Here is a 26,055-nt window from a genome sequence, read left to right as displayed (position 1 = left end):
ACAACACAACCCTCAAACATGTTACCATTTCATCTCTTTATCATTACCAAATTCATAAATATAGTAGATAAAAAGATAACAGATACAATAAAAGCAAAAGTATAGCATAAATACATGAACTCTAGTTGACCAGATTTAACCAATTCCTTGACAATCTTCTGCATAGCCTCGCTCTGCTCTCTCCACCAACGCTCAAAAAACGCCTACATTACAACAAAAACCAACACCAATTACTTCCAAAAGAACAACACACATTTACCAAACACTTCCAAAATACCAGAATTCGAAACTCGCCTGCTCAACATATACAAATTTCCTGTTCTTATCAGCTAGTAACGCCGGAATCAACGAATCCAGTACATTCTGAACACATGCTCCCTATTTTCATCATTTCACACAAAAAAAAAACACACGATGTTGAAATATATAGGCATTTTACATTCCTATACACTAATTTTCACCCTTATACATATTCATACCCTGTACACAAATTGTCTTTTATTACTTATTTTGTCTGTTTGCACAGACTGTTATTTTGTCTGGTTATGCACTGTGTTGCCACAGGGTGCTGCCAAGTGTATGGCTGATTTTCCTCTGTAGTTTTCTTGTATAGGGTTAGTAACACAGCTTGTATATATATAGAAATCCTTAGCCTGTAAAGTTTTAAGCCTCAATACGAAAACCAAGGAGATACATTCTCAAAATCATTGAAGGTTTCACATAAAACTGAGAAAAGAATTTCTGTAATAACAGAAATTTTACATGGTATCAGAGCAATAGGCTGAAAGATCATTTCTTTACATCCTGGTGACCTAAATCTAACCCAAACACAAAACCAAAACACAAAATAACTCGAAAAGGAAGAAAATCTGGTAGAATGCCAGGAGAAGAAAAGGAAAACAAGATTGAGAATGGATATGCAGATCCACTCTTTCTTGCAAACTCAGATAATGCTAACATCCCTCTTGGAAATGTTACATTTAATGGAGAGAATTTTTTGAACTGGAGTAGAAGCATAAAGCTTGCTTTAGGATCTAAGAATAAGCTGGGTTTCTTGGATGGAAAGGTAATCAAACCTGCTGTAACAGATGCAAAGTATGCACTTTGGGTGAGGAATGATTATATGTTGAGAGGATGGTTATGTAGATCTATGGATGAGAAGATAGCTAATAGCTTCACATACATAGATTCTGTAGAAGATGTGGTGGAGTAGTAAGGAAAGGTATGCAGAGACAAATGCACCTCTGTTTACTCATTGAAGAGACAGTGTGAAGAACCTTGAACAGAAAACATGGCAGTCTCTGAATACTATTTCAAGCTGAAGCAAATATGGGATGAAATACAAGATGTTGAAGGCCTGCCGGAGTGCACATGTGAAGCAATGAAGAAATGTACATGTGAGTTGCTGAAAAAATTCATTGAAATACAAGAAAGGAACAAAGTGATAGACTTTGTGATGGGATTGAACAAAAAAAATGAGAATAGCTGGGAACATCATGGCAATGGAGCCACTGCCAACCCTAAATAGGGCATTTCACTTAGTGCAACAAGCTGAAAAACAGAAACAAGTGGCAGAAGGGCAAAATCTGACTGAGTCAAGCGCGTTTGCAGTGAATAGAACGAATCAAGGGAGAGGTGGTGTAAATCCACAAAGAAGGGAAACAAAGGAAATGAAGATGAAAAAATGGTGTGAAAATTGTAAGATGAAGGGACATACCATGGATGAGTGCTTCAAGCTCATCGGCTATCCAGAATGGTTCAAGAACAATCCTAAAGGAAAAGGAGGCATGAAGTATGCTGCAAATGCAGGGAGAGAAGAATATGAATATGAGCAAGATGATCCTTTGGAGGTTGGATCAAACTCTGAGAACACAAGAGAAGGAAAGCCGGACAACAAACTTGTGGCTGCAGTGGTACAAGAAATGATGAAGATTTTCAACAACCAACAACCATCTGTTGGGGGAAACGGTGGAGGTAACAAAATGGCCAACTTTGCAGGTATTATGCTAGCCTCAAATGTTGTGACTTCGAACAAAACTTATGATAAGAACACTTGGATTATTGACTCCGGAGCCTCTGACCATATGTGTGGAAATGAGCAAGTTTTTAGCAACTTTTCTATCCTAAAGAAACCTGTAAAGGTGGGATTTCCCGACGGAACAGTGAAGATTGTTAAAAAAATTGGAGATGTGAAACTATCGAGTAGATTAATCTTATACGATGTTCTTTACATTGATGAATTTAGGCACAACCTGCTTTCAATAAGCAAGTTGATTAAGACTAGTAAGTTGAACATAATTTTTGATACAGATAACTGTGTTTTACAGGACCCTTGTTGTGAACAAGTTGTTGCAAAAGGAGTGGAAGAGAATGGTCTGTATAGGCTGGAATTGGTGAATGGAGAATCACAAGGATTGAGAGTAGAGAAAAAGAAGCACAGCAATAACGTGGCTATGTGTAATGAAGCAGTAAAACTAAATGTATTACATGCTAGATTAGGACATAGTTCCATTTCAAAAATGAGACATATAGATATTTGTGCCTGTAACTCTTTGAAGAGTTTTTTTTGTGATGCTTGTTGTGTAGGGAAACATCATAAGCTACCTTTCAAATCAAGTAATACAATTGCAAATGGAATTTTTGAATTGCTTCATGTTGATTTGTGGGGACCATATAGAGTTCCAAATGTGACAGGTGAGAAATATTTCCTCACTATAGTTGATGACTATAGTAGAGGAACTTGGACACATTTATTGTCTTGTAAAGAACAGGTGAAAGAAATTCTCAATATTTTCTTCAACTACATTGAAAACCACTTCAATGTAAGAGTAAAAGCATTAAGGAGTGATAATGGAACGGAGGTAATGCAAACTGAATGCAGGAAGATGTTCCATGATAGAGGGATAGTTCACCAGCGAAGTGTTGCTGGAAATCCACAGCAAAATGGGAGAGTTGAAAGGAAGCACAGACATCTCATTGAAACAGCAAGGACAATGAGAATATATGCAGGTTTGCCTAGATATCTATGGGGAGAGTGTGTGTTGGCTGCAACACATCTAATTAATTTATTACCTAGTGCAGTGTTAGGTTGGCAAACACCTTATGAAAGGTTGTCCAAAAGAAAACCAAGCTATGAACACCTAAGAATTATAGGGTGTTTATGCTATGCTTCAAACACTGATAGAAAGTTGGACAAGTTTGGAAATAAAGGAGTAAGATGTGTGATGGTGGGATATGCAAGTGAGCAGAAAGGATACAGAGTGTTTGATCTTCAAAGAAGGAAGGTGTTTGTGAGCAGAGATGTTATTTTTAAAGAAGAAATATTCCCATTCCTTATTAGTGAACACAATAAGGAAGGGAAGAAGGCTGTTTTAGGAGACTTTATTAGCGAAAGAGAGATGATAGATGAGATGGAGGAAGAAGATGATGCACAACCTTTAATGGAGACAATAGAAGAAGAACCAATTCAAGAAGAAATGGGAAGATTAGAGGAAGAAACAGAATGTGAAGAAGAGAATGCTACAGGAGAAATAAATGAAGAAACTAGAGAGGCAGCCATCATTGATCATGAGAACATTGTAATGGATGACAGTACTCATGAACATGATGTAGGAGTCAGAAGAAGCACAAGGGACTCCATAGTACCTGTAAAATTCAAGAATTTTGTGTGCAATATACCTGGTAAGCAAAATGCTTCCAACATGGTTGAAAAATTTGGGATGACAGTAGCTGATCTTGGTGATTTGAACACATATTCCAAGGAATATATAACTTCCTTGAATAATGTATTCAAAGTGAGAGAGCCTAGAAGCTACCAGCAGGCAAAGAATGATCCAGGATGGGTGAAGGCAATGAATCAAGAGTTAGATGCTCTGGAAAAGAATGAAACTTGGGAACTCACTTTTTTGCCCGAAGGAAAGAAAGCACTAGACTGCAAGTGGGTATTCAAGACTAAATTCAAGAAGAATGGGATGATTGAAAGGCTGAAAGCAAGAGTTGTGGCAAGGGGAGATAGGCAAATTGAAGGGAAAGATTATAAAGAGACATTCTCACCAGTAGCCAAGTTCACTACTGTGAGAAGTCTAATAGCACTGGCTTCTGCACAAAAATGGGATCTTCATCAACTGGACATTAATAATGCCTTCCTACATGGCTTCATTGAGGAGGAAATTTACATGAAGCCACCACCAGGGTACACTGGAACAAAAGAAGGAGAGGTGTGCAAGCTTAAAAGAAGCTTGTATGGTTTGAAACAAGCTTCAAGACAATGGAACCAGGAGCTTACAAGATTCTTGACAGAGTTTGGTATGATGCAATCAAAGAAAGACTACTCTTTATTCACTAGAGTTGCAAATGAAAAGACTACAATGGTGCTTATTTATGTTGATGATTTGCTCCTAAGTGGTGATGATAAAATATATATCCAAGGATTGAAAGATGCTCTGGATAAAGCCTTCACTGTGAAGGATCTTGGATTCATGAGATACTTCTTGGGGATAGAAGTATCTAGGAATGAAGAAGGAATCATCCTCAACCAAAGAAAATACATTCATGATCTAGTGGAAGAAACTGGGCAAAGTAAAAGCAAAAGCAAGAAGTTCCCAATGCAAAGGGGACTGAAATTGTCTATTGATCTGGGGGAGATTCTTACAGACCCTGAACAATATAGAAGAATCATTGGAAGGCTATTGTACTTGAGATTAACCAGGCCAGATGTGTCTTATTCAGTTCAACAACTAAGCCAATTCATGCACACACCCAGAAAACCTCATCTTCAGGCTGCATTGCATGTGATTAGCTACCTCAAAGGCACCAGCGATTGGGGACTTTTTTATCCTTCACACTCACAACTACAACTCACAGGGTTCTGTGATGCAGATTGGGGGACATGTTCATTCACTGGACGATCTCTTACAGGATACTGTGTATTTTTAGGGGAAAGCTTGATTTCGTGGAAGACAAAGAAGCAAAAGACAGTGTCTAAGTCGTCTGCTGAGTCTGAGTACAGAAGCATGTCACACACAACTAGTGAGCTAGTATGGTTGGATGGGATACTTGAGGATATGAAGGTATGTATTCCCAAGCCAATTACATTGTTCTGTGACAACAAAGCTGCCACATATATCGCTCACAATCCAATGTTTCATGATCTGACCAAACATCTAAGATTGGATTGTCACTATGTACGAGATCACATTGAAGAGGGATTCATTTCTACTGCCTATGTCAAATCTACTCTTCAACTAGCTGATATCATGACCAAGCCTTTGGGCGAAAGTCAGCATAAGTTTCTCTCCTTCAAGTTAGGACTTGTTCCTACAGCCCCAAGTCTAACTTGAGGGGGGGGTGTTGAAATATATAGGCATTTTACATTCCTATACACTAATTTTCACCCTTATACATATTCATACCCTGTACACAAATTGTCTTTTATTACTTATTTTGTCTGTTTGCACAGACTGTTATTTTGTCTGGTTATGCACTGTGTTGCCACAGGGTGCTGCCAAGTGTATGGCTGATTTTCCTCTGTAGTTTTCTTGTATAGGGTTAGTAACACAGCTTGTATATATATAGAAATCCTTAGCCTGTAAAGTTTTAAGCCTCAATACGAAAACCAAGGAGATACATTCTCAAAATCATTGAAGGTTTCACATAAAACTGAGAAAAGAATTTCTGTAATAACAGAAATTTTACACACGACAATCATCATCATCAATTCATCACCATCGTCCTCATAATCAACATCAAAAACATCATTGAAAAACTGATTGTTACAATGAAGAAAGAGAGAGATAGACAAAAAGCACACACAACAATCATCATCATCATCAACTCATCAATTCATATCCATTAATTCAATCATCATCATCAATATCAAAAACATCATTCAGAAATTGATTTTTACAATGAAGAGAGAGATAGAGATAGACCTGAATGGAGTTATTAGAGCCGACATAGTACTGATCAACAGTCTTCAACCAACCAGCATCATCATGAGTATGAGGAACTAAATGAACATTGATTTTATCCGGCACAATTTTCGCCGATGTATTGTACACCATAAACTTCGATTCTACTACAGTTGCTAAAATCAACATTACAGCAGCAATTGCAATTGCAATTTCCGCCGCCATTGATGAAAAGTTCGAGAAATTCTTCGCCATTGCAGAAATCTAGAACTCAAAACAATCGAATTAAACATGCATTTTCGTAGAAATTGATTTTTTGAAAAAACTGAGAGAAATGGCGGAAGAGTTGAATGAAGAGTGTAATGAAGCAGTGAGGTTGTTAATTAAAGTGGAGTTGAAAAAGAGGTTGGTGAAATTGTGAATGATCGTTATCTGAAAAAAATGAATTTAGTGAATTATTAAAGTGATACGCTTCGTTTTGAGTAAGGAGAAATTCAAAGCAACGTCGTTTTCATGGGATTGGTGGGACCCGTGTCATATGTGGGGCCGTCACGTGAAGCGTGCAGATTTATTTTTGTAGCAAGTGTGACATTATAGTGATACTGACATCTGACATGTAGGAAACTAGGAATATGATTATGAATATCTCTTCTTGTCTTTTTGGAACTTTTTAAAGCATTATTGCTTATTGGATAAAGTTGCTACTCCCTCCATTTCCTAAATATTCATCCCATTTTGATCAATTTCATTTTATATAAGAGTTGAACTAAGGCTATGTTTAGTTCATCTGAAATTTTCTGATCTGAACTTATCTGATCTGATCTGAACTTATTTTTTCTGATCTGATCTGATCTGAACTTATTTTTTCTGATTACAAGATCTTATCTTTTAAATTTTTCTCAATATATAAGAAAAAATATAGTCATGTGGGGTCTTGTTTGATTCGTCTCAATGAGTACTTTATTAATATTCAATTATTATAATTTTTACTAATATGTAATGAAAGATATAATGATTTTTAAATTTAAGCATGATCTGAACTATTCTGACCTGAACTTATTTTTTCTGATCTGATCTGATTAGTAATAAGCAAAAATGAGGTGAACTGAACATAGCCTAAGAACAATAGAAAAAACGAAGAGAGTATTTTATAATAAAAAATTGATTATTTGAAGATGATTATGAGAAAATATTATATTGTAGTTTATAATAATTATTTTGAATAAAAAAATATAAGTTTGAAATCTTAAATTATATTTGATTTTTATGTTATTGTGAAAGGATGATTTTTTCTATTCAATTGTTTGAAAGTATAATTTGACAGGCCCAAGTTTAGGAATAAAATGTTGATCTTGGTTTTGTTATGAGGTTATACTCTTAGAAAATTTATTATTGATAGAGTCATCTTTTTAGATCTATGAAGCATCCTTAATTAGGCCGATTAAAAGTTGTCCCAACCTGAAATCCGACTTGAACTCGACTAGAAAACAATGAAGACAAATATTGGTATTTATAGAGTTTGAATAAAACGTATGGCTAAGACAAATACTGCATCTAGAGTCCTGTTAGGGATAACACTATATCCCTAAAGTCTATCTTAAACATATATAGGGATAATTTCTGCAATAATCATGTCATCCAAATAGATGAGAACATTCAACTGAATATTATTCCTAGTGAACGTAAACAACGAATAATCAGAGTAACACTGCTTAAACCCATATGTTTTCAAGGTAGTGGCCAATTTTGCAAACCAACATCTTGGTGCCTGATTCAATCCATACAATGATTTCTTCATCCTGCACACTAGATTAGACTTATTTCCCTGAAAATCAGATGGAATTTTCATGTACATTTCTTCCTCCAATCCCCATGTAAGAAGGCATTATGGACATCCATCTGATGAATGTCTCATTTCTTTACTGCTGCAACGGCCAGGAAAGTACATACAGTAGTCATTTTTGCTACCGGGGCAAAAGTTTCGTTATAATCAATCCTTCCACCTGATGATGGCCAAATATAACCAATCGTGCCTTCAGTCTTTGAAGGTTTCTTTTCTCATCATATTTTTCTGTATACACCCACTTACTCCACAAGGCCTTTTTTCCTGGAGGAAGTGGTTGTAACTCCCATGTGCCCTGATTTTCCAGAGCTTGTATCTCAACTCCCATGGTCTCACGCCATCCTTCATGTTTCATGGCCTCTTTAAATGATTTTGGAGGGCGCCCTGTAGTGATAGCTGCCAGAAACCTGCGATGGTTAGCAGAAAACTTTTCACAGATAACATAATTTGTAATAGGATATGGGGTACCTGAAGACGTTGTCGAAGCAGGTGCCTAAGTTGATGAACTTTTCTTTTTCACTACCGTATGAGTAACAAAATCCTGCAACTTTTTATTCGGTATTTTGGTTCGTCTTCCTCTACCCAAATCTTCCACATCTCCTGCTCTACACCCTCCCTGGACAAGGGCCGGGTCATTTCCCACGGGAGGCGCCACCTCCGGCCGCCCACCGTCCGTCGTGGGTTCCGCCAATGCCGGCGTCGCCCCACCCTCCTGATCTCCAAGAGGACCAACCACCGGTCCTGGTGTGTCAACTAGAGGCATACTCATCTCCTCCTCATAATAAACCACATTATTAGGAACTGCAGGTGACACAGGTACAGGTGCAGGCTCACTAAAGGGCAATTTATGTTCAATGAATTTCACATCGCGGGAAACAAAGTATTTCTTGATGTCTAAATCATATAATTTCCAGCCCTTTTGAGTATAAGAATAACCCAAAAACACACACCTTCTGCTCCTACTAGCAAATTTATCACCCCCATGTGAAATATTATAGGCATAACACAAGCACCCAAAGATCTTGATATCAGTCATGGTAGGGAGCTTATCAAACAAGCACTCATAGGGGGTTTTATAATTAAGGGCGACGGGGGGTTCGATTTATCAAATGACAAGCTGCCTGCACACAATCCCCCCAAATTTTAAAGGAAGATTAGCTTGAAATCGCAATGCCCGGGCAACATTTAAAATATGGCCATGTTTTCATTCCACTCTATCATTATGTTGGGGGTTTTAACACATGATGTTTCAAATGTAATGCCTTGTTGCAAAAAATATGGTTTGAGGCAATTAAATGTTGTGTCATTATCACTGCGCACACATTTAATTTTCTGGTCAAATTGATGATCAATCAAAGCCACAAAATGCAAAAACATAGTTTCAACCTCCGATTTATTATAAAGCAAATAAGTCCAAACAGAATGAGAATAATCATCAACTAATGTCAAAAAATAAGACGCACCACAAGTAGACTTCGTTCTATAAGGTCCCCATAAATCACAATGAACTAATTCAAACATCCGACTAGCTCTACTATTATTCCTAGGAGAACTCGTTCTAGGTTGATGAACACGAAAACACACATCACACCCATCTTTATTACAACTACTAACATCAGAGGGACTCACACACGGTAAATACCTCAAAACTTTCTCCGAAGGGTGACCCAAACGCTTATGCCAGATATCAATAGATGTAACACCCCGATAATTCTTTCTTTCTAGAAAATACCTTTATAACAAATCTAGAGAATTACCCAGGCATTATCGCCCGTGTGAAAACGTTTCGGCTTACTCAGAATTTTGCAGCAGAAAACTTATTAAAACAAAATCAACTTTATTAAACTTATGAAATAAGAACCAAACAATGTTTGAACTGAAACACACCAACTTAAAGCTAAAGTCTGAAAATATAAACTCCTAGAAACAACTTAAATACTACTAATGTCACAAAAGCCTCTCCATTCCAGATTCCCCAATGGTATGCATCTTCAAACCTGTAATGTCAATGCTTTCTTGACTCTGCTCCCCCGAAGGATCACCACAGGATCAATAGGCAAAGCCATGATCACAAACACAGACAAGCACGTAATCAGCAAAGCTGAGTACTACATATCAGACATAAATAATCCTAAACATGATACTACAACATAAATAATAATAAGCATATAACAAACTGCAGATGACTCTTACTGAACTAGACTCTAAACTTTTATTTCTTCTTTTAAATGGAATAGTTATGGGACGAGTTGTCTATACTGAAGTAGGAGATATGGGAGCTACCACATATTCCAATTGACCTGCGATATCGAGGAACCTTTGAGCTAAAAAGGAAAGGTGATCAATCCAATCCTAGGAAAATACATATCACGGCGGACTATGTATCCCAACCCTTAGTGTCCAACTCTAGACGTGCACCAGTCTAAAGTCTATAACCTATCTCGTTTCACTTTACGTTGCATTCATTTTTACACTTGTGTTGACACCAACCAAGCACACAACATATATAACTAATAATCATATAAACATCACAAAACTCCTTTTTAATCTTAGAATTAACAAGTTCACAACTTATCATTCAGGACTCTTTTAACTTCTTTTATTCTTTGCTAACTTGCCTGTTGAACCTAGCCAACAGTAAACTGTACCTTTATATAGGTATAACTCATAATTACCAAATAAGATCCACGATTCTTATAAGATAAATAAATAATCTCAAAGAATCTATGTAACACATGATTCCAACCTACTTACATTAATTCACTCACGAATTAATACCAAAACTAAACTTATCTGCTTGCATCAAACTTCCATACAAACAATCTTACTCATACATATTCTTAGTTTACATGTAGCACACAAGCAAGTAACATGTAAAGCAATTTCAGTAAATCATATATATGAACAACAGAGTCCTATACATGATACTAATAAATAAAACATCCCTAAGGCATGTTTCTAAACCATATAGCACGTAGACTATGTACGTACCTTTATATACTAGCCTGTAGGCCACTTTTAAAACGTTAAAAGTCTCCTACGAAAGATTCTCCGCCTAAAAATTAATATAAACTAAAATCAATACTCTTAATTAAAAATACAGCAACTTTAAAATATTTAAAATCCCCTTTAAATATATTCAAAAGCTTATTTTAAAATCAAAACTTCAATAACTTTTAATTCTTAGCATAGTACTACCATACTAGTAATTAAAAATCTTAAAACTCCATTAATAAAACTCTTTCCAAAATTCCAGCAACTTTTAAAATCATAAAACCTTCTTTAAACGTATATAAACATGTTTAAAATCATAATCTAAATCAATCTCATAGTATCTAATATGCTACTATGGTTTTATAGTAATTAAAACTCTAAAAATTCATGCTTTAATGATTAAAACTTCAATCTAAAAATAATAACAAATCGAAAATATTAATATTCAATATATAATATATATGAAGTCAATATATAAGAAAACGAGGAAAAGAATCAAAAAGGAAAAGGGAGAAAAATAGTGAAATACCGAAATCGCGAGTGAAATATGGCAGCAGAATTGCGAAACTTGCAGAGGCCATAACTGATAGAATAAGAATCGGAATTGAGTGATTCTTGAGCCTAAATTCAATATTCGAGATCTACAACTTCCAAGAAGGAAGTTTTGGCTAAAAATAAACGGAACTATGAGAAATCTGGCCAATCAGATTCGGATGAGAGAAAAAACGAGTGAAGGGAAGAAAAGAAAATCATGAGGAGAGAGAGAATAGAAAGTGGCGTAATTCTGAAAAAATAAGTGTGTAGGGTGAGATAATTGGGTTTTAGGATATTTACAAAAAGACTAATCCTTTTTGGTTTAGGAAAAGAGATAAGATTAGAATTTAGGAAAAGAGATAAGATTTAAAATTTATTTGATGACTAAAAAGATGATCAACTTAGGACTTTAATCATCAATAGGACTCTTTTCCTTTTTATCCTTTTAGGAGTTTCGATTCCATTAAACTTCTATTTAAATAAATATTTTTAATGCTTAAAGCTTTTATTAAGACATGCTTAATTAAAACATTTTCAATTTTATTAAGCCATAAAGATATTTTTAGTTGACTTTTAAAAATAGTCAACCCTTTTTAAAAGTCAAATCATTTTCCAAACTCATTTGGATTTAAATATAACTACATAAATACTTTAATATATTTATGAAAATCCTTTAAAAATGTGGGGGATTACAATAGATGTCATGCCCTCCACAGCATTGATCTTCACCTTTGGAACGCCCCGGAAAAAAAAGTTCATCTTCCCGCTTACCCGCTCCAATCAGCGTCCTCGTCCTGCGGTCCTGTAATACACACAATGTTTTAGTGAACTGAACTATACAATTCGCCGAATCTACTAATTGCGGAGTGGAAATCAAATTACAATCCAGGTTAGGAACAAATAAAATATTATATAATTTCAGATTTCCAGGAAGTATAACATCTCCCTCATGAGTAGCTTCTGCAAAACTACCATCTGGCAAACCGACTGGACATCCAGGAATTTTTCCTGCAGCACATAACTGCGAAAACTGGTCTGTCACATGATGTGTGCACCCGTATCAATTATCCACAAACACTCACCAGTCATACGATCTTTCGGTTTAGGCGTGTTCAGCAAGTCTAAGAGGTTCTGCCACTGGTCAGGCGATATTCCTGCCAAAGCTGCCCCAGCAGGGTCGCGCGGTTGAGATTCAGTCATGGTGGCGGAAAAAATCAATGATCACGTCTGTTTAGGTTTTTGGTTCGTGTGGTTTAGGGTTTTGGTTTCGGTTTTTTTTTCTTCTCTTCGATCTGTTGATCGGTTCTTCGTCTGTTTGTCGATCTGTTGATCGGTTTTTCGTCTGTTTGTTTTTCGGTTCTAGGTCGTGGGTGGAGAGGATTTTTCCCACCCTTTGGCTCTTGATACCATGTCAAATTTAGGTTAATGTTATGTGTGATCATCTCATTCATTAATAAAGTATATATATATACATCCTGCATCTAGAGTCCTGTTAGGATAACACTCTATCCCTAAAGTCTATCTTAAACATATATAGATAATTCCTAACAATATGTAAACCATATACAATTAAAAAATTAGAAAATGCATGATATAAGATTTGGTCCCATGACTTCGAATATATATACTAAAGTTTTAACCAGTAAATCAAATAATGTTTGGTGTTATAATTGTATATTAAATACTAATAAATGAAAATTATAATTACGCGGGACATAGTACGTGTTTAAATATTTTCTTGCTGGAAATAGTATTTTTGGTACTTTTAACAAAACTAATATTTAGCTTAGTATATCTCCATGTAAAAAAAAAATAGTGAGGTATATCCCCAAAATGCCCTATTATCCTTATATATCCCCACAGAATGCTCTATTATCCTTATATGTCCCCGTAAAAAACTCTTGTTTTACACCAAATTCCTTCATAACCCATATCTCTCCCGTATGTGTTACAAAATGCAAACAACCCCTTACAACAATTAATTTCGAAATGAGATACATGATGAGACAATGGTACTTCATGAAACTTTTCGCTTCCAAGATCAAACACTATTATAGATTTTTCCCTAGTTATCCAATTCAATGCATTATTAGAATGAACCATAGCATTATTTTTCACATACGTTGCGAATTACTTTCCAAGAATTGCTCTTCAAGTTGTAAATTTTGATCGAAGCTTCGTCAAGTGACAAAATAAAAACCAATAATCAATATTTGTACTATTGTATCCAAACCTACTGTTTGGACTCATGAACTGGTTAAATAATATTTTATAAATTCCACCTAAAAGGTCAGCACAATATAGCCCAAAGGACCCACCAACTTTTTAGGTGAAAAAAAGTTTTACCATAAAAATTAAAAGGTAGACAATTTTCCTAAAAGCATGGATGTTCCCCAATAGAGTATCTTGTTTGGGAAATTTTTCAACATTATAAAAGCGACCCAATCAATAAAGTGAAAGTATTGGGTCAGACCGTCTGACCCAATACCTTCCGTCGGACGGGCTGAGCCCATCAAAACACGCGGGCTATTTTTAAAAGTATGTTTCATGGCTGGACCAATAGTTGCCATCAAGATATTTAATCTTCACAGTCACGGAGCTTCTAAGAGTTTCATGGCTGAATGTGAGGTCCTTCATAGCATCCGACATCGAAAGTTAAAAGAGAAAACATGGAGAAGAAGAAAGATGAAGACATGGAAGAAGATCATGGAGATGCCAGATCTGAGAAGAAAAAGAAGAAAGAGAAGCACATATTGCTGCAGAATAAAATGGGGCGAAGGAAGATGGAACTATCAAGAAGAAGAAGAAAAAGAGATGGGTTTATTCTTCAGAATGTAATGTGAATGTGAGGTCCTTCATAAGAAAAAGAAGAAATGGAGTTACTCTCTGCATATATTTCTCAGCTTGCTGTGAGATTCAGATGATTCAGAGAATAAAATTCTCCTTCTCTCTTCCCTACAAATTCTATCTCAGCTTGTTGTTTAATAATGAAGAAGAAGGAGAAAGTGAGAGAAAGCAGAGGTTAGTGTTTTGTTTTCTTTTCAGTTGGACTTTGTTTTCTTTCAGTTGGACTTTGTTTTCTTTCAGTTAGACTTTATTTTCTTTGAGTTGGACTTTGTTTTCTTTCAGTTGAACTTTGTTTTCTTTCAGTTGGACTTTGTTTCGTAATATGTATACCAACTGAAACAAATAATAGACCAACTGAAACAAAAAATGGACCAACTGAAAGAAATAATGGACCAATTGAAAGAAATAATGGACCAACTGAAAGAAATAATGGACTATCAGAAAAAAAATGAAGACTACCTGAAAAAAATTAAGACTAACTGAAAAAAAATTGAAACCACCTGAAAGTCGTCCGACCAAAGATTATGGTCGGACGAGTCCGACACAATACGTTCTCATCAATAAATAAGTATCCAATCATCACCTAACAAATCCAGAGCATCTCTCTCTACAATTACTTACTTTCTCTCTCTATCTCAACTGACTTGAGTTAAAAAATTGCGTAGTATAGGTTTTGATCCCGAGACCTCAAGAACATATATTAAAGTCTTAACGACTAGACCAAATAACATTATGTGTTATCATCTTAATCTATAATATTAATAAATGAAAATTTTCTTACCCGAGGCGTAGCCAGGGCCGGCTGAATACCGGTCCAACCGGTTCAGCAGAACAGGGCCCCAAAAATTTGGGGGCCCAAATTTCGTTGGCGGATGGAAAGAGGAATGAAAAAAAAAAATTATTTGAGAACTCCCGCAAGAACAGTTAGAGACTTTCCATCTTCTTTCACTCCACGATTCTCTCTCCTCTTCATAAATCAGATCTCCAAAAATCATGATAGTATTCAACTTTCCATATACAATTAATAGTCACTCTCTTTATTCAAGAAATTATCTCATTTCCAATCTAAATTTTGCCAAAAAATGCTCAATTTCATTACTCCCATATTTCCAACTCAAGAACACCAATTTTGATTGTGGGAGTCCGAAGGTGAAAAATCAAGAATTTCTAGGCTAATTTGTTATTAAAGTCTTCACTTTTTAAGGTAATTTCACTTTTCTTTTACGGTTTTTTCACCAAATACCCCTGACAAAAAAATTTATTCACCAAATACCCCAACTTTTTTCAAAATTCACCAGATACCCCTAACTTTTTAAAAAATTCACCAGATACCCCAAATTTTAAAAAAAATGACAAATAATGCCCTTAATGACTAACGGCAGTTAACTCCGTTAGTCATTAGTGTTAATTAACCCTAAAAAAACCTAAAAATCTCTAATTAACCTAAAACAAACCCTAAAAACCCTAACTAACCTAACCCCCTCTCTCTCCTCTAACCCACCACCCCCAACAACCCCAGCCCCACCACCCATCCCCCCTCCCCTTCCCCGCCAGTTGCGCCGCTCCCTCCCCTTCCCCACAACCAGTCGCGCTGCCCCCTCCCCTTCCCCACAACCAGTCGCGCCGCCCCCTCTCCTTCCCCGTCCTTTGCGCAACCACCGGCACTTCCTCCCTCCCTCACGCACCGAAACTTCCTCCCTCACTCACGCAACAGGACTTCCTCCTCCTCGTCGCAACGAAACTTCCTCCTCCTCGTCGCAAGACTCGATCGACGCAACATCCACCGGCGGTGCTTCAGATCTCTATCAACACCGACGAAGAACAAACGAGTGCTTCAGATCTGGGGTTTGGCGGCTTGCGGGAGAAGGGGAGGGGAGGGGGGTGCTGCGCAGTTGCAGGGGGAAGGGGAAGGGGTAGCGGGGGTGGGGAAAGGGGGGAGGGGGTGCTGCGCAGTTGCAGGGGGAAGGGGAAGGGGCTGCGGGGGTGGGGAAAGGGGGAGGGGTGCTGCGGCAGGGGATGGGGAAAGGCGGAGGGGGGTGTTGCGGGGTGGTGAGTGTGGTGGGGAAAGAGGTGGGGTGGGGGGAAGAGGTGGGGTGGGGGAGGGGAGGTGGGTGGGTGGTGGGGGAGGGGTGGTGGGGTGGTGGGTTAGGGTTAGTTAGGGTTAATTAGGTTAACTTAGGATTAATTAGTTTGACTTAGGGCTAATTAGTTTGACTTAGGGCAAACTTGTAAATAAACACTAACGGTGACTAACGTCCGTTAACTTTTGGGGTATCTGTCTGTGAATTTTTTAAAAAGTTAGGGGTATCTGGTGAATTTTGAAAAAAGTTGGGGTATTTGGTGAATAAATTTTTTTGTCAGGGGTATTTGGTGAAAAAACCGTTTCTTTTATGCCATTTTTCAAGTAGAGATTTATAGCAATTTTGAAACTTTATAATTTGAAATTAAAATTTGTAATATGTAATTCTTATGATTTTGATTTTCTGCAATTCTGCCTATTTGATGCAATTATGTTTTTAATTCTGCATATTTGATGCAATTATAATTTTGATTTTCGATTTTATGATTTGGTTTGTTTGCAATTCTGCCTAATTGATTTTTCTGCAATTTTTGCAACTCTCCCTAGTGTTAGTGATAATTGATAGACGTAGAACTATTCAACTCTATGTTCTGGTTGTTGTATTCTAGAATATGTCTAACAACCTGAGACCCAATTACGGCAAGGTTTATCTGGTGTTCCACAGACAAATGTAAACCCCGAGTTAAGAAGGTCCTGGAGTTCTTTTCCTCCTTTTGGCTAGACTTAGATTATTGAAGCCATGATTATCTGAAATTAGAGCTAGCAAAACCTTAGTATTATTCGTATTGACATGAATACTCAAGCAACAAATTACATTGCATAATTGAGCTGCAAACTTTGCAGTTAAATAAGGAGATCTGGCGCAAGACTTTACATGTCCAACTCAGTAAGCCAATTCAATTCAATTACTTCCTTTACCCCTGTGCAAACAATCTTCTGCTTTGCATGTGGAAAATTATTCTTACCTGCTTGATTGTAAATGAAATCATGGGGTTTCAAAATGGAAATTTATAAGGGCAAGGTGAAAATGGTTGTTTACATGGCACAAATTCTTATGAAGAATTTCTTCTTTTTTGTTAGAAGTGAATGAGGATGGCCATTTAGAGAGAGATATAGGAGCATGGTGAAAATGGTTGTTTACATAGCACAAATACTTGTTCAATTATTGAGAATATTTATCACTTTCTCTAAACTTACACCTAGTTTATTTTTCTACAATTTTCTAATTTATATAATTTTGCCTAATTCAATTGATGCAATTATGCCTAATTCAATTGATGTAATATGTAAGACTACAACAATCTCACTGTAATATGAAATTATTTTGCTTGGTTTTTCTTGCAAGAATGTAGTCTACAACCTTCAATCAGATTTATGACAAATAATAAAAATAAATTATAATTTATTTAAGGGCCCCGTTTTGATGGATAGCACGGGGCCTCCATAATTCATGAGACGGCCCTGGGCGTAGCCCAGACATAATAACTAGTTTGTATAGAAAAACCATGTCTCATCATTTATTTGCTTCTTGAATTTTGTTTTTTCTTTTGTTTATTCAACTAAAATATTACAATTAATGCTTTTTCACCAATTATTTTCCATCATATCTCCTAAAATTGTTGTAGCCTAATAAATCAACGGCTCTGGTACTGACACGTGGCCTCATCTGAGCCCTACATGTGGCATATATGCAGGGGAATAAAAGTACAAAAGGGCCTGAAGGTGACAGGCCTAAAAGTACGTTTCTCTGAAAACGTACTAAAAAGACCTTCTTCTGGCCCCAAAAACTGACTTAGGCCCAGTAAGTCTGATTTACACCTTTATATGAAAGAAAGGTGTACTGACCAGTTAACAGCTGCCGCGTGTCCCAAAACTTTGATTAGCCAATCAGATGCTCCCAAATTAGGGTGACATCAAGGCACAACAGTCATTTCAAACAGTATAAATAGTCCTTGATTTCAGGGTGAAAGGTACGTTTTTGAGGGATAGTACTGTTACTCTGTCATAAATTCTTCTCTCTCTCTCTACCTTCTCTCTCTAAAAGTTCCTTTGCATCCCTGATATCTGACTTAAGCTTCGGAGGGGGAAATACCACCCAAACCTCCAGGGTGGGTCCCTTTTTGCAGGTTGCTGGTCAGGAGTTTGCTTCGGGATTTGAACCAATCATTGTTGCACAAGTCTCCAGTTCTTAGAACCCATCTTTGGGAGTTGTGATATAAATTGCTAGTTTTGCACTACATAACATTTGGCGCCGTCTGTGGGGAGACGCAACAATGACGGACTGTCACTCTTCGAATGTGGCAAGGAACAGAAGTTTTAGAGTTCAGGTGGATGATACCGTTGATGACGAGAGGCCACCTCGAGGCAGGGATCAGGGCCATGCTGCCGTTCACCTCGAGGGTAGGACTGTAACTCCAGTCATCCAAGAAAATCTTGACCGTCCAGTGACTGCTGGTCATTTGGAAAATGTGTTAAATGACTTCCAGGCCAGGATGGCCGCTGTTATGGAAGAGCAGATTAAGAACAACATGCTATTTTTTCAGATGAGTCCGAGAGAAGAGGCAGCTGCGCCGCTTAAAGGGCGATCCCAAGAGGGTCGTCCAGGACCTAGTCGGCCACCTCGGCCAGAATTGACTAAGCCGCCTTCCAAAGGAAAGCAGCCGGCAGTTAGTGATTCTAGGAGGAAGATGGACTGGAAGCTGGTGGTCCGTCCAGCAGATAATATCCCTCCTACTGGTCACATGATGGAGACTGATGCCCGGAGTACTTGGAGGCCAAGAGGGCGGCAGCGCAGCACGTTCAGCCTCTGGCTCCACGCCATATATGAAGGATCCGTCCTTAAGGCTCCCGTCCAGAACAGTGGTGCGAAGCCGTGGTCCATCCGTTTCCAGCCCAGGCAAGAGAAACAGTTTTGCAGCCTATGGTGTACAGGCGTCAGCCTTAGCTAACACCTCATCTAATCCGGTTTTAAAAGAGTACCGTCAGGAGCACATACCCATTGAGGGGCAGGTGGCGGACTCCAGATCAATTGGCCCACTCCTTTCTCGGTCAGGATCATGGAGTCCCTCCTTTCCCAAAGGTTAAGCTCCCAACATTGATCCTTTTGACGGAACTACTGATCCGGACGATCACCTATCAGCTTACAAGCATCAGATGTATGTCCAAGGGGTGGACGATGCTACTTGGTGTAAGAATTTCCCAGCTACTTTGAAAGGAGTAGCGCAAAAATGGTTCAACAACTTGCCGCCTAATTCAGTGAATAATTTTACTGAACTTAGTATTCTATTCACCAGTCACTTTGTGGCTAATCGGAAGAACAGAAAACAAGCATGCACCTGGGTAAAGTCATCCAAGGTCCTAAGGAAGCCTTGAGAGGTTATGTGAAGAGGTTTAATCTGGAGGCGTTGCAGATCCAAGATCTGAATGCGGGTGTGGCGTTTGACGCCTTCATCAGAGGTCTAAGACCAGGAAGTTTTAAGTTTGATTTGGTAAGAAGAAAATCACTACTTTGACGGAAGCACTGAGGGAGGCTGAAGCATTCATTCATGCCACAGAGGTCTGTGCTGAAGCAAAACAGCCAGAAGTGAAGAAAGTTGAAGAAGCTGTTCAGCCAAAAAAGAATCCGCCCAAGAAGGCTGAGACTTGGGCCATGACTTCTATGACCACTTCGTCCAAGAGAAGTAGGCGGTCAGAGCCGGCGGCCTCAGTTGAACCAATAGAGTTCAACAAAGATCAATATTCCATTTTGATGGAAATAAAAGATCAGCATGAACTAAAGGCGCCGGCCGAGATGAAGACGCCTTACGTAACAGGGACAAGAGCAAGTATTGTCACTTTCACAAAGATTGTGGACATGAAACCAATGAATGCAAGCATTTGAAGCGAGCACTAGAAGAGTTGGCTCGAAAAGGAAAGATGAACAATTACCTACCCTCGTCAGGAAGGAAGTTTCAGAAAAGGGATAACCGTCAAGGAAGAAGATGGACGGAGATAGCACGGATGATGATGTGTGATGGTCATCTCAGGAGGATTTGCAGCTGGAGGTCCACAAATCGCGGCCACAAAATATTTGAGGGAACTCAGCCAGGTTATGCTCACCAACCAGGCCGAGTCTGATCCTTTTCCAAAAATAGTGGTCAGCGAGTTGGACCGGGGGAATATTAGGACGCTCATGATGATCCGCTGGTTGTGGAAATGAAGATTGCCAATCTAAGGGTTGGCGAATTTTGATTGATACTGGAAGCTCAACTGACATCATCAGTGCTGATTGTTTGTCTCGTTTAAAGTTTGACAAAAACGATTTGATGCCGGTAATCATCCTATAATTGGTTTTGGCGGCGGGGTCATACACCCTATGGGAACCGTCACCTTGCCCGTAGGTTGGAGAAAAAGATGCGGCCAGGACGCTTTTTGTGAAATTTTTGGTAGTACGAGACTTGACAGCTTATAAGTCATTCTCGGGCGACCTACCTTAAATCACATCAAGGCCGTCATTGTGACCCATTAATGCTGATGAAGTTTGAATGTGATGGTGGGAAGATTGGATCTCTTTATGGAGACCAGCAAGCTGCCAGAGAATGCTATCTCACCACACTCAAACCATCATCTTGGAAGGAAAAAGCAGAGTGTCCAAGGGCACAAGGAGATGATTCGGCCAAAAAAGTTAAAGGCCAGATTGGTGAGCTTAAGGAGGAAATTGAGAAGGTTCAGGAGTCGCCTCTTCCTGAAAGCAATCCGTCCATGCTTTTGCCTAGCAAGAAGAGAAAGTGTTTGGCTATTAAGGAAGAAAAGCATTCATCTGAGATAATGGCTATAATGAGTCTGGGACTAGAACGTCCAGAGCCTGTGGAAAGTCCAGTAGAGATTTGCTTGAATCCAGAGCGTCCGGAAAGGACATTGAAAATTGGATCAGTTTTGAGATCGGAAATTCAGGACGCCTTAGTTGCGTTGCTGCGAGAATTTGAAGATGTGTTTGCCTATGCTGTAGAAGGATGCCTGGGATAGACCCTGAGGTGGCCGTCCATAAGCTCAACATTGAGCCGGGGCAAAAGCCTATTCGGCAGAAGAAGAGGCATCTGGGGCCGGCCAGAAATAAGGCCGTTGATGAGGAAGTTCAAAAGCTGCTAAATCTAAATTCATCCGGGAAACATATACCCAGATTGGGTAGCAAATGTTGTGATGGTTCCAAAGCCGAATGGCACTTGGAGGATGTGTGTTGATTATACAGATTTGAACAAGGCTTGTCCTAAGGACAGCTTCCCGTTGCCAAAAATAGATCGTCTGGTTGATTCTACGGCCGGCCATGCCCTTGAGCTTTATGGATGCCTACTCTGGCTTCCATCAGATTCCTATGTGGCCGGATGATCAAGATAAGACTTCCTTCGTTACTGAGAAAGGGCTGTATGGATGGCTCAGGATGCCTTTCGGCCTAAGAAATGCTCCGGCTACATTTCAGAGGCTCATTAATACAGTATTTCAGCCGCAGCTCGGCCGAAATATGGAAGCTTATATAGACGACATGATCGTCAAGAGTAAAGAGGAGAAAGATCATCTGGACGATCTGAGGGAAACCTTCCTCACCTTGAGAAAATTCAAGTTGAAGCTTAATCCGCAAAAATGTGTGTTCGGCGTAGTTGCTGGGAAATTTCTGGGATTTTTGGTTGATCAGAGAGGGATTGAGGCAAATCCCGACAAAATTCAGGCTATTATGAATATGTCTTCGCCGTCCAAAGTCAAAGAAGTTCAGAGGTTGACGGGCTGTTTGGCTGCTCTTGGACGGTTTCTCTCAAAATCAGGAACAAATGTCACCATTTCTTTGCTACTATCAAAAGAATGCCAAGTTTGAGTGGTCGGAAGAAGCTGAGTTGGCCTTCAGCAAGTCAAAGACATCTTCGGCAGCTGCCTAGGTTGATCAGTCCGGCCGAAGGTGAAAAGTTGTATGTATACTGGCTGTATCACCTTGCAGTCAGTGCAGTCTCTTGGCTGAAAGAGACGCGGTGCAAATACCCGTCTATTTTGTGAGCCATGTGCTGAAAGATGCTGAGAACAGATATTCACCATCGAGAAATTCGGCCTGGCTTGTTGATGGCTAGCCGGAAGTTAAGACCTTACTTCTTAGCTACAGCATCCTTGTATATACAGATCAGCCGTTAGGCAAGTGTTGCATAAGATGGATGCCTCTGGCCGAATGTTAAAATGGGCTGTTGAGCTGAATATGTTTGATTTAACATTTGAGCCTAGAAAGGCAATCAAGGGCCAAGCTTTGGCTGATTTCATCGTAGAGCTTACTCGGCCTACGATAGAAAGCGTCCAGGATCCAGCAGCAGGAAGGCGTCATTGGACCCTTATGGTGGACGGATCCTCAACTGCCAACGGATGTGGGGCAGGAATCATTTTTCAATCTCCAGAAGGGGATAAGTTTGAATATGCTATGAAATTCAAGTTCCAGGCGTCCAATAATGAAGCAGAGTATGAAGCTCTCTTAGCCGGCATAAAAATGTGTAAAGCGGCTGGGGCCTTGGAAATCGAAGCTAAAACTGACTCTCTGCTGGTTGTCAGTCAGGTCAATGGTGAGTTTGAATGCAAGGAAGCGTCCATGAGCAAGTATATGAATTTGGTCAAGGACGAGATCAAGTCTTTAAAGAGGTTCGTCCTAGATCAGGTGCCCAGATCAGAAAACCATCAAGCTGATGCCCTCTCTAAACTGGCCAGCTCGGCGAAGGTGACGTTCCTAGAACAGTCTTTTGGGAGGTAAGGCGGCCAAGAGCATTGAGGCCGGAGAAGTGCTGTTTCTCAGCCGAGATGATGAGTGGATGAGTCCAATCATTGAGTTCAAGAAAACGGCCGTCTGCCTCTTGATCCCATTAAGGCCAAGTATGTGAGAGCTAGGGACAAGTGGTTTGAATTGTGGAATGAGACCTTATACAAAAATCCTATAATCGGCCTCTTCTCAAGTGCATCAGCCGAAAGGAAGGTCTGGACGTTTTGAAGGAGTTGCATGAGGGAGCTTGTGCTTCTCACATTGGAGGAAGAGCTTTGGCAGAAAGGGCTCTCAGGACGGGCTACTTTTGGCCGTCCTTAAAAGAAGATGCACTCCTCTATGCCAAGAAGTGTGATAGTTGCCAAAGCATGGTAATATCCTCAAAAGCCGTCCAATTTTGACGCCCATTCTCTTTCCTCTTCCCTTTGCTAAATGGGGGATGGACTTCTTGGGCCTTTTCCTATTGCTGCGGCCAGAAGAAATTTGTAATAGTAGCTGTAGACTACTTTACAAAATGGGTTGAAGCTGAAGCATTAAGAGGTATCACTACCAATGATGTCAAAGGGTTCATCTGGAAGAACTTGATTACAAGGTTTGGCATGCCCCAGTCGATCGTCTTTGATAATGGGCCACAATTTGAAACACCCAAGCTTCGTCAATGGTTGGCCGACCAAGGAATTAAGCTCACTTTGCAGCAGTAGCTCATCCACAGGCTAATGGGCAAGTGGAGGCTTTAACAAGATCCTTTCGGCCGGAATAAAAAAGAAGTTAGACAATGCAAAGGGGCTTTGGGTAGAAGAATTGCAGCTGGTCTTATGGTCAATTAGGACGACGGCCAAGAATTCCACAGGAGAGACTCCTTTATGATGGTCTATGGCTCTGAGGCTGTCCTTCCTATTGAAGTTGAGGAACCCACTTAAGAGTAATGATGTACTCAGAAGATGCTAACTGGGCAGCTCTTAGGACGGCTTTGGACTTAGTTCCTGAAGTCAGGGGCAATGCTCTGCTGAGGATGCAACTATATAAGTTAAGAATGGCAAGAGACTTCAACAAAGAGTTGCTAGACGTCCATTAAAGATGGGAGATCTCGTCCTAAGAAAATGGAAGCGGTCGGCCGAGCCAAAGAATTAGGCAAGCTTACTCCTAACTGGGAAGGCCCTTATAAGATAATCGAAGTCGTTCAGAATGGTACCTTTCGTCTTGAAGGATTGGACGGACGTCCTATTCCTAGGACGTGGAATTCTGACACTTTGAAGAAATACTTTGTTTAGAGCATCCGCTAAATTGTAATCTTTTCCTAATGCATTACAATGAAAAAGTAGAATGTAGACATGTACCTTGACTATCCGTCAAGCAAACTTCATATAATACAATTCTACTTCTCTATGACTTTGTTTTAATTGTTTGCTTAAGTTACATACTAACGTCAAAAGCTAACTAATTTCAAAGCAAAAAGACAATGCACCTTTCATTAGGAGTTCGGCTGAACATGTTATCATTCTTAAACGAATAAAGATGTCAGATTTGGCCGGTTGTTTACTTAAAGAGTTAAACATCTCCTGAACAAGGTCGGCTGGAAATAAGACGCCTTAGTAAAGGTATCTTACTGTCCGTCCAAAAGCCACAAAACTTCGAAATAACAACCTTAGTAAAGGAACAAGTTATTTCATGACTTCACAGAAATAGGACAAGTTGACGAGTTGCTCTCCAAAGAAGCAGCTCGAAATTAGCTTGGACGAGTTGCTTCTGGCATATACAGCTTGTCCTAGTTATTTAAAAATTATCTTCTTAACTCCTTCTTGAACAGAAAAATGTGATAAAAACTCTTCGTCCAAGAAGGGGGGCATATAGGGGCATAATTTATAAACTAACTATGTCTTTGTCAAAGGACGAATGGAACCCAGGCTCTGGCCGAGCAAAACTCTATACTTGGAAATTTAAAAATTAAAGTTTGCTTGTGCATCTGGTTATGAACGTCCAGAAAAGAGCTACTGGGTCAGATCAGAATGATTGACGAGATACTTTTATACTTGGCTTTAATAATAGTAATAGATGAAATCGGCCAAAAGAGTTGAATTAGATCAACCAAATATTATGACGAGTTGTTCTTGCACTTGTAATAGATTTGAGGTTGTAAGACAAGGCGTTAAAAACAGTAAAGCATAACACAACGGAGATTGAAAAAGTTAGCTTCCCATGAATATAAAAAGATGATTACAACCTAAATTCATCTAAGTACAAAAGAGAAAAAGTTACAAGTGGCTCACGGCCAAGATACAACAAAAGAACTAGGCGGCAGGAGGATCATTGTCCTCTTCGTCCTGGGCCTCTGCATCGTCCTCTCCTCTCATCCTCAGAGGATTCTTCAAGACGGGAGGTTCTGCTCCAGTTATGGTGGCCTTATGCAAGGCTTCTTGGAATTCCAGCCGACGAGCATATCTGGGAATATCCTCCTCCTCGGCCATCATCTCAAAAGCCTTCACCGCCCATTCTTTTGAGGTATCTATGATGTCGTTCATAGCCTCTTTGGCGCCCGCAACGGTCTCCGCAACCTCAGTACGAAGGGCTTGGTTCTTTACCTTCAGGTCGAGGTTCTCTTTGTAGAAATCTGCAGCCATGGTTATGGCTGAGTTCCTCTCGTCCGTCAGGGCTCGTTCCAAAGATGCCCGTTCGTCGATCATCTCCGTCAACGGAAGAAGGTAGACTTTGATTTGAGATTCCAGTTCGGCCGACCGCTTTTCCAAAGCAATCTTGGTTTGCTGATGCAGCCTCTTGCTCGGACATGACAAACTGAGCATGATCAGCGGCGACCGTCACATCGCGGACGAGCTTTTTATTTTCTTTCCTGAGCTCTTTCGCCCAGTCTTCTGTTATCATGCTGCGAGCAAAGAGCTGAAAGAAGAGGGAGGATATTAAAGTCAGGCCGAATGTTAGAAAAATTTACAAATATCTTCAACTATGGAGCTAGGGCGTCCAAAGAAAAGCTTACCTCGGCAGCAAGCTGAGACATGTAGCCTACATGCCCAGACGATGCTCCCCTTAAACCCTTAATATAAGGTTCAGGGAAACACTTGAAGAGCTCCGTCTT

At 39.3% G+C, this 26,055-nt stretch overlaps 1 protein-coding gene across 2 annotated transcripts in view; it reads right to left on the bottom strand.

Annotated features, from left to right (window-relative positions):
- Nucleotides 1-6,334, bottom strand: part of LOC104897722 (alpha-mannosidase At3g26720) — a 28,067-nt gene extending 21,733 nt beyond the window's left edge. For both annotated transcript variants that reach the window (XM_048647653.2, XM_010684665.4), the window contains exons 1-3: nucleotides 5,931-6,334; nucleotides 295-378; nucleotides 115-203 (exon numbers count right to left, since the gene is read on the bottom strand). In XM_048647653.2, coding sequence (XP_048503610.1) covers nucleotides 115-203; nucleotides 295-378; nucleotides 5,931-6,164 — 407 coding nt within the window. In that variant the 5' untranslated portion in view covers nucleotides 6,165-6,334. The remainder of the gene's footprint in view (nucleotides 1-114; nucleotides 204-294; nucleotides 379-5,930) is intronic.
- Between the last annotated feature and the right edge of the window lie 19,721 nt (nucleotides 6,335-26,055).

Source organism: Beta vulgaris, chromosome 6, assembly GCF_026745355.1.
Source record: "Beta vulgaris subsp. vulgaris cultivar EL10 chromosome 6, EL10.2, whole genome shotgun sequence".
Lineage (NCBI taxonomy): Eukaryota > Viridiplantae > Streptophyta > Magnoliopsida > Caryophyllales > Amaranthaceae > Beta > Beta vulgaris.
This window is presented reverse-complemented; position numbering and strand designations above follow the sequence as displayed.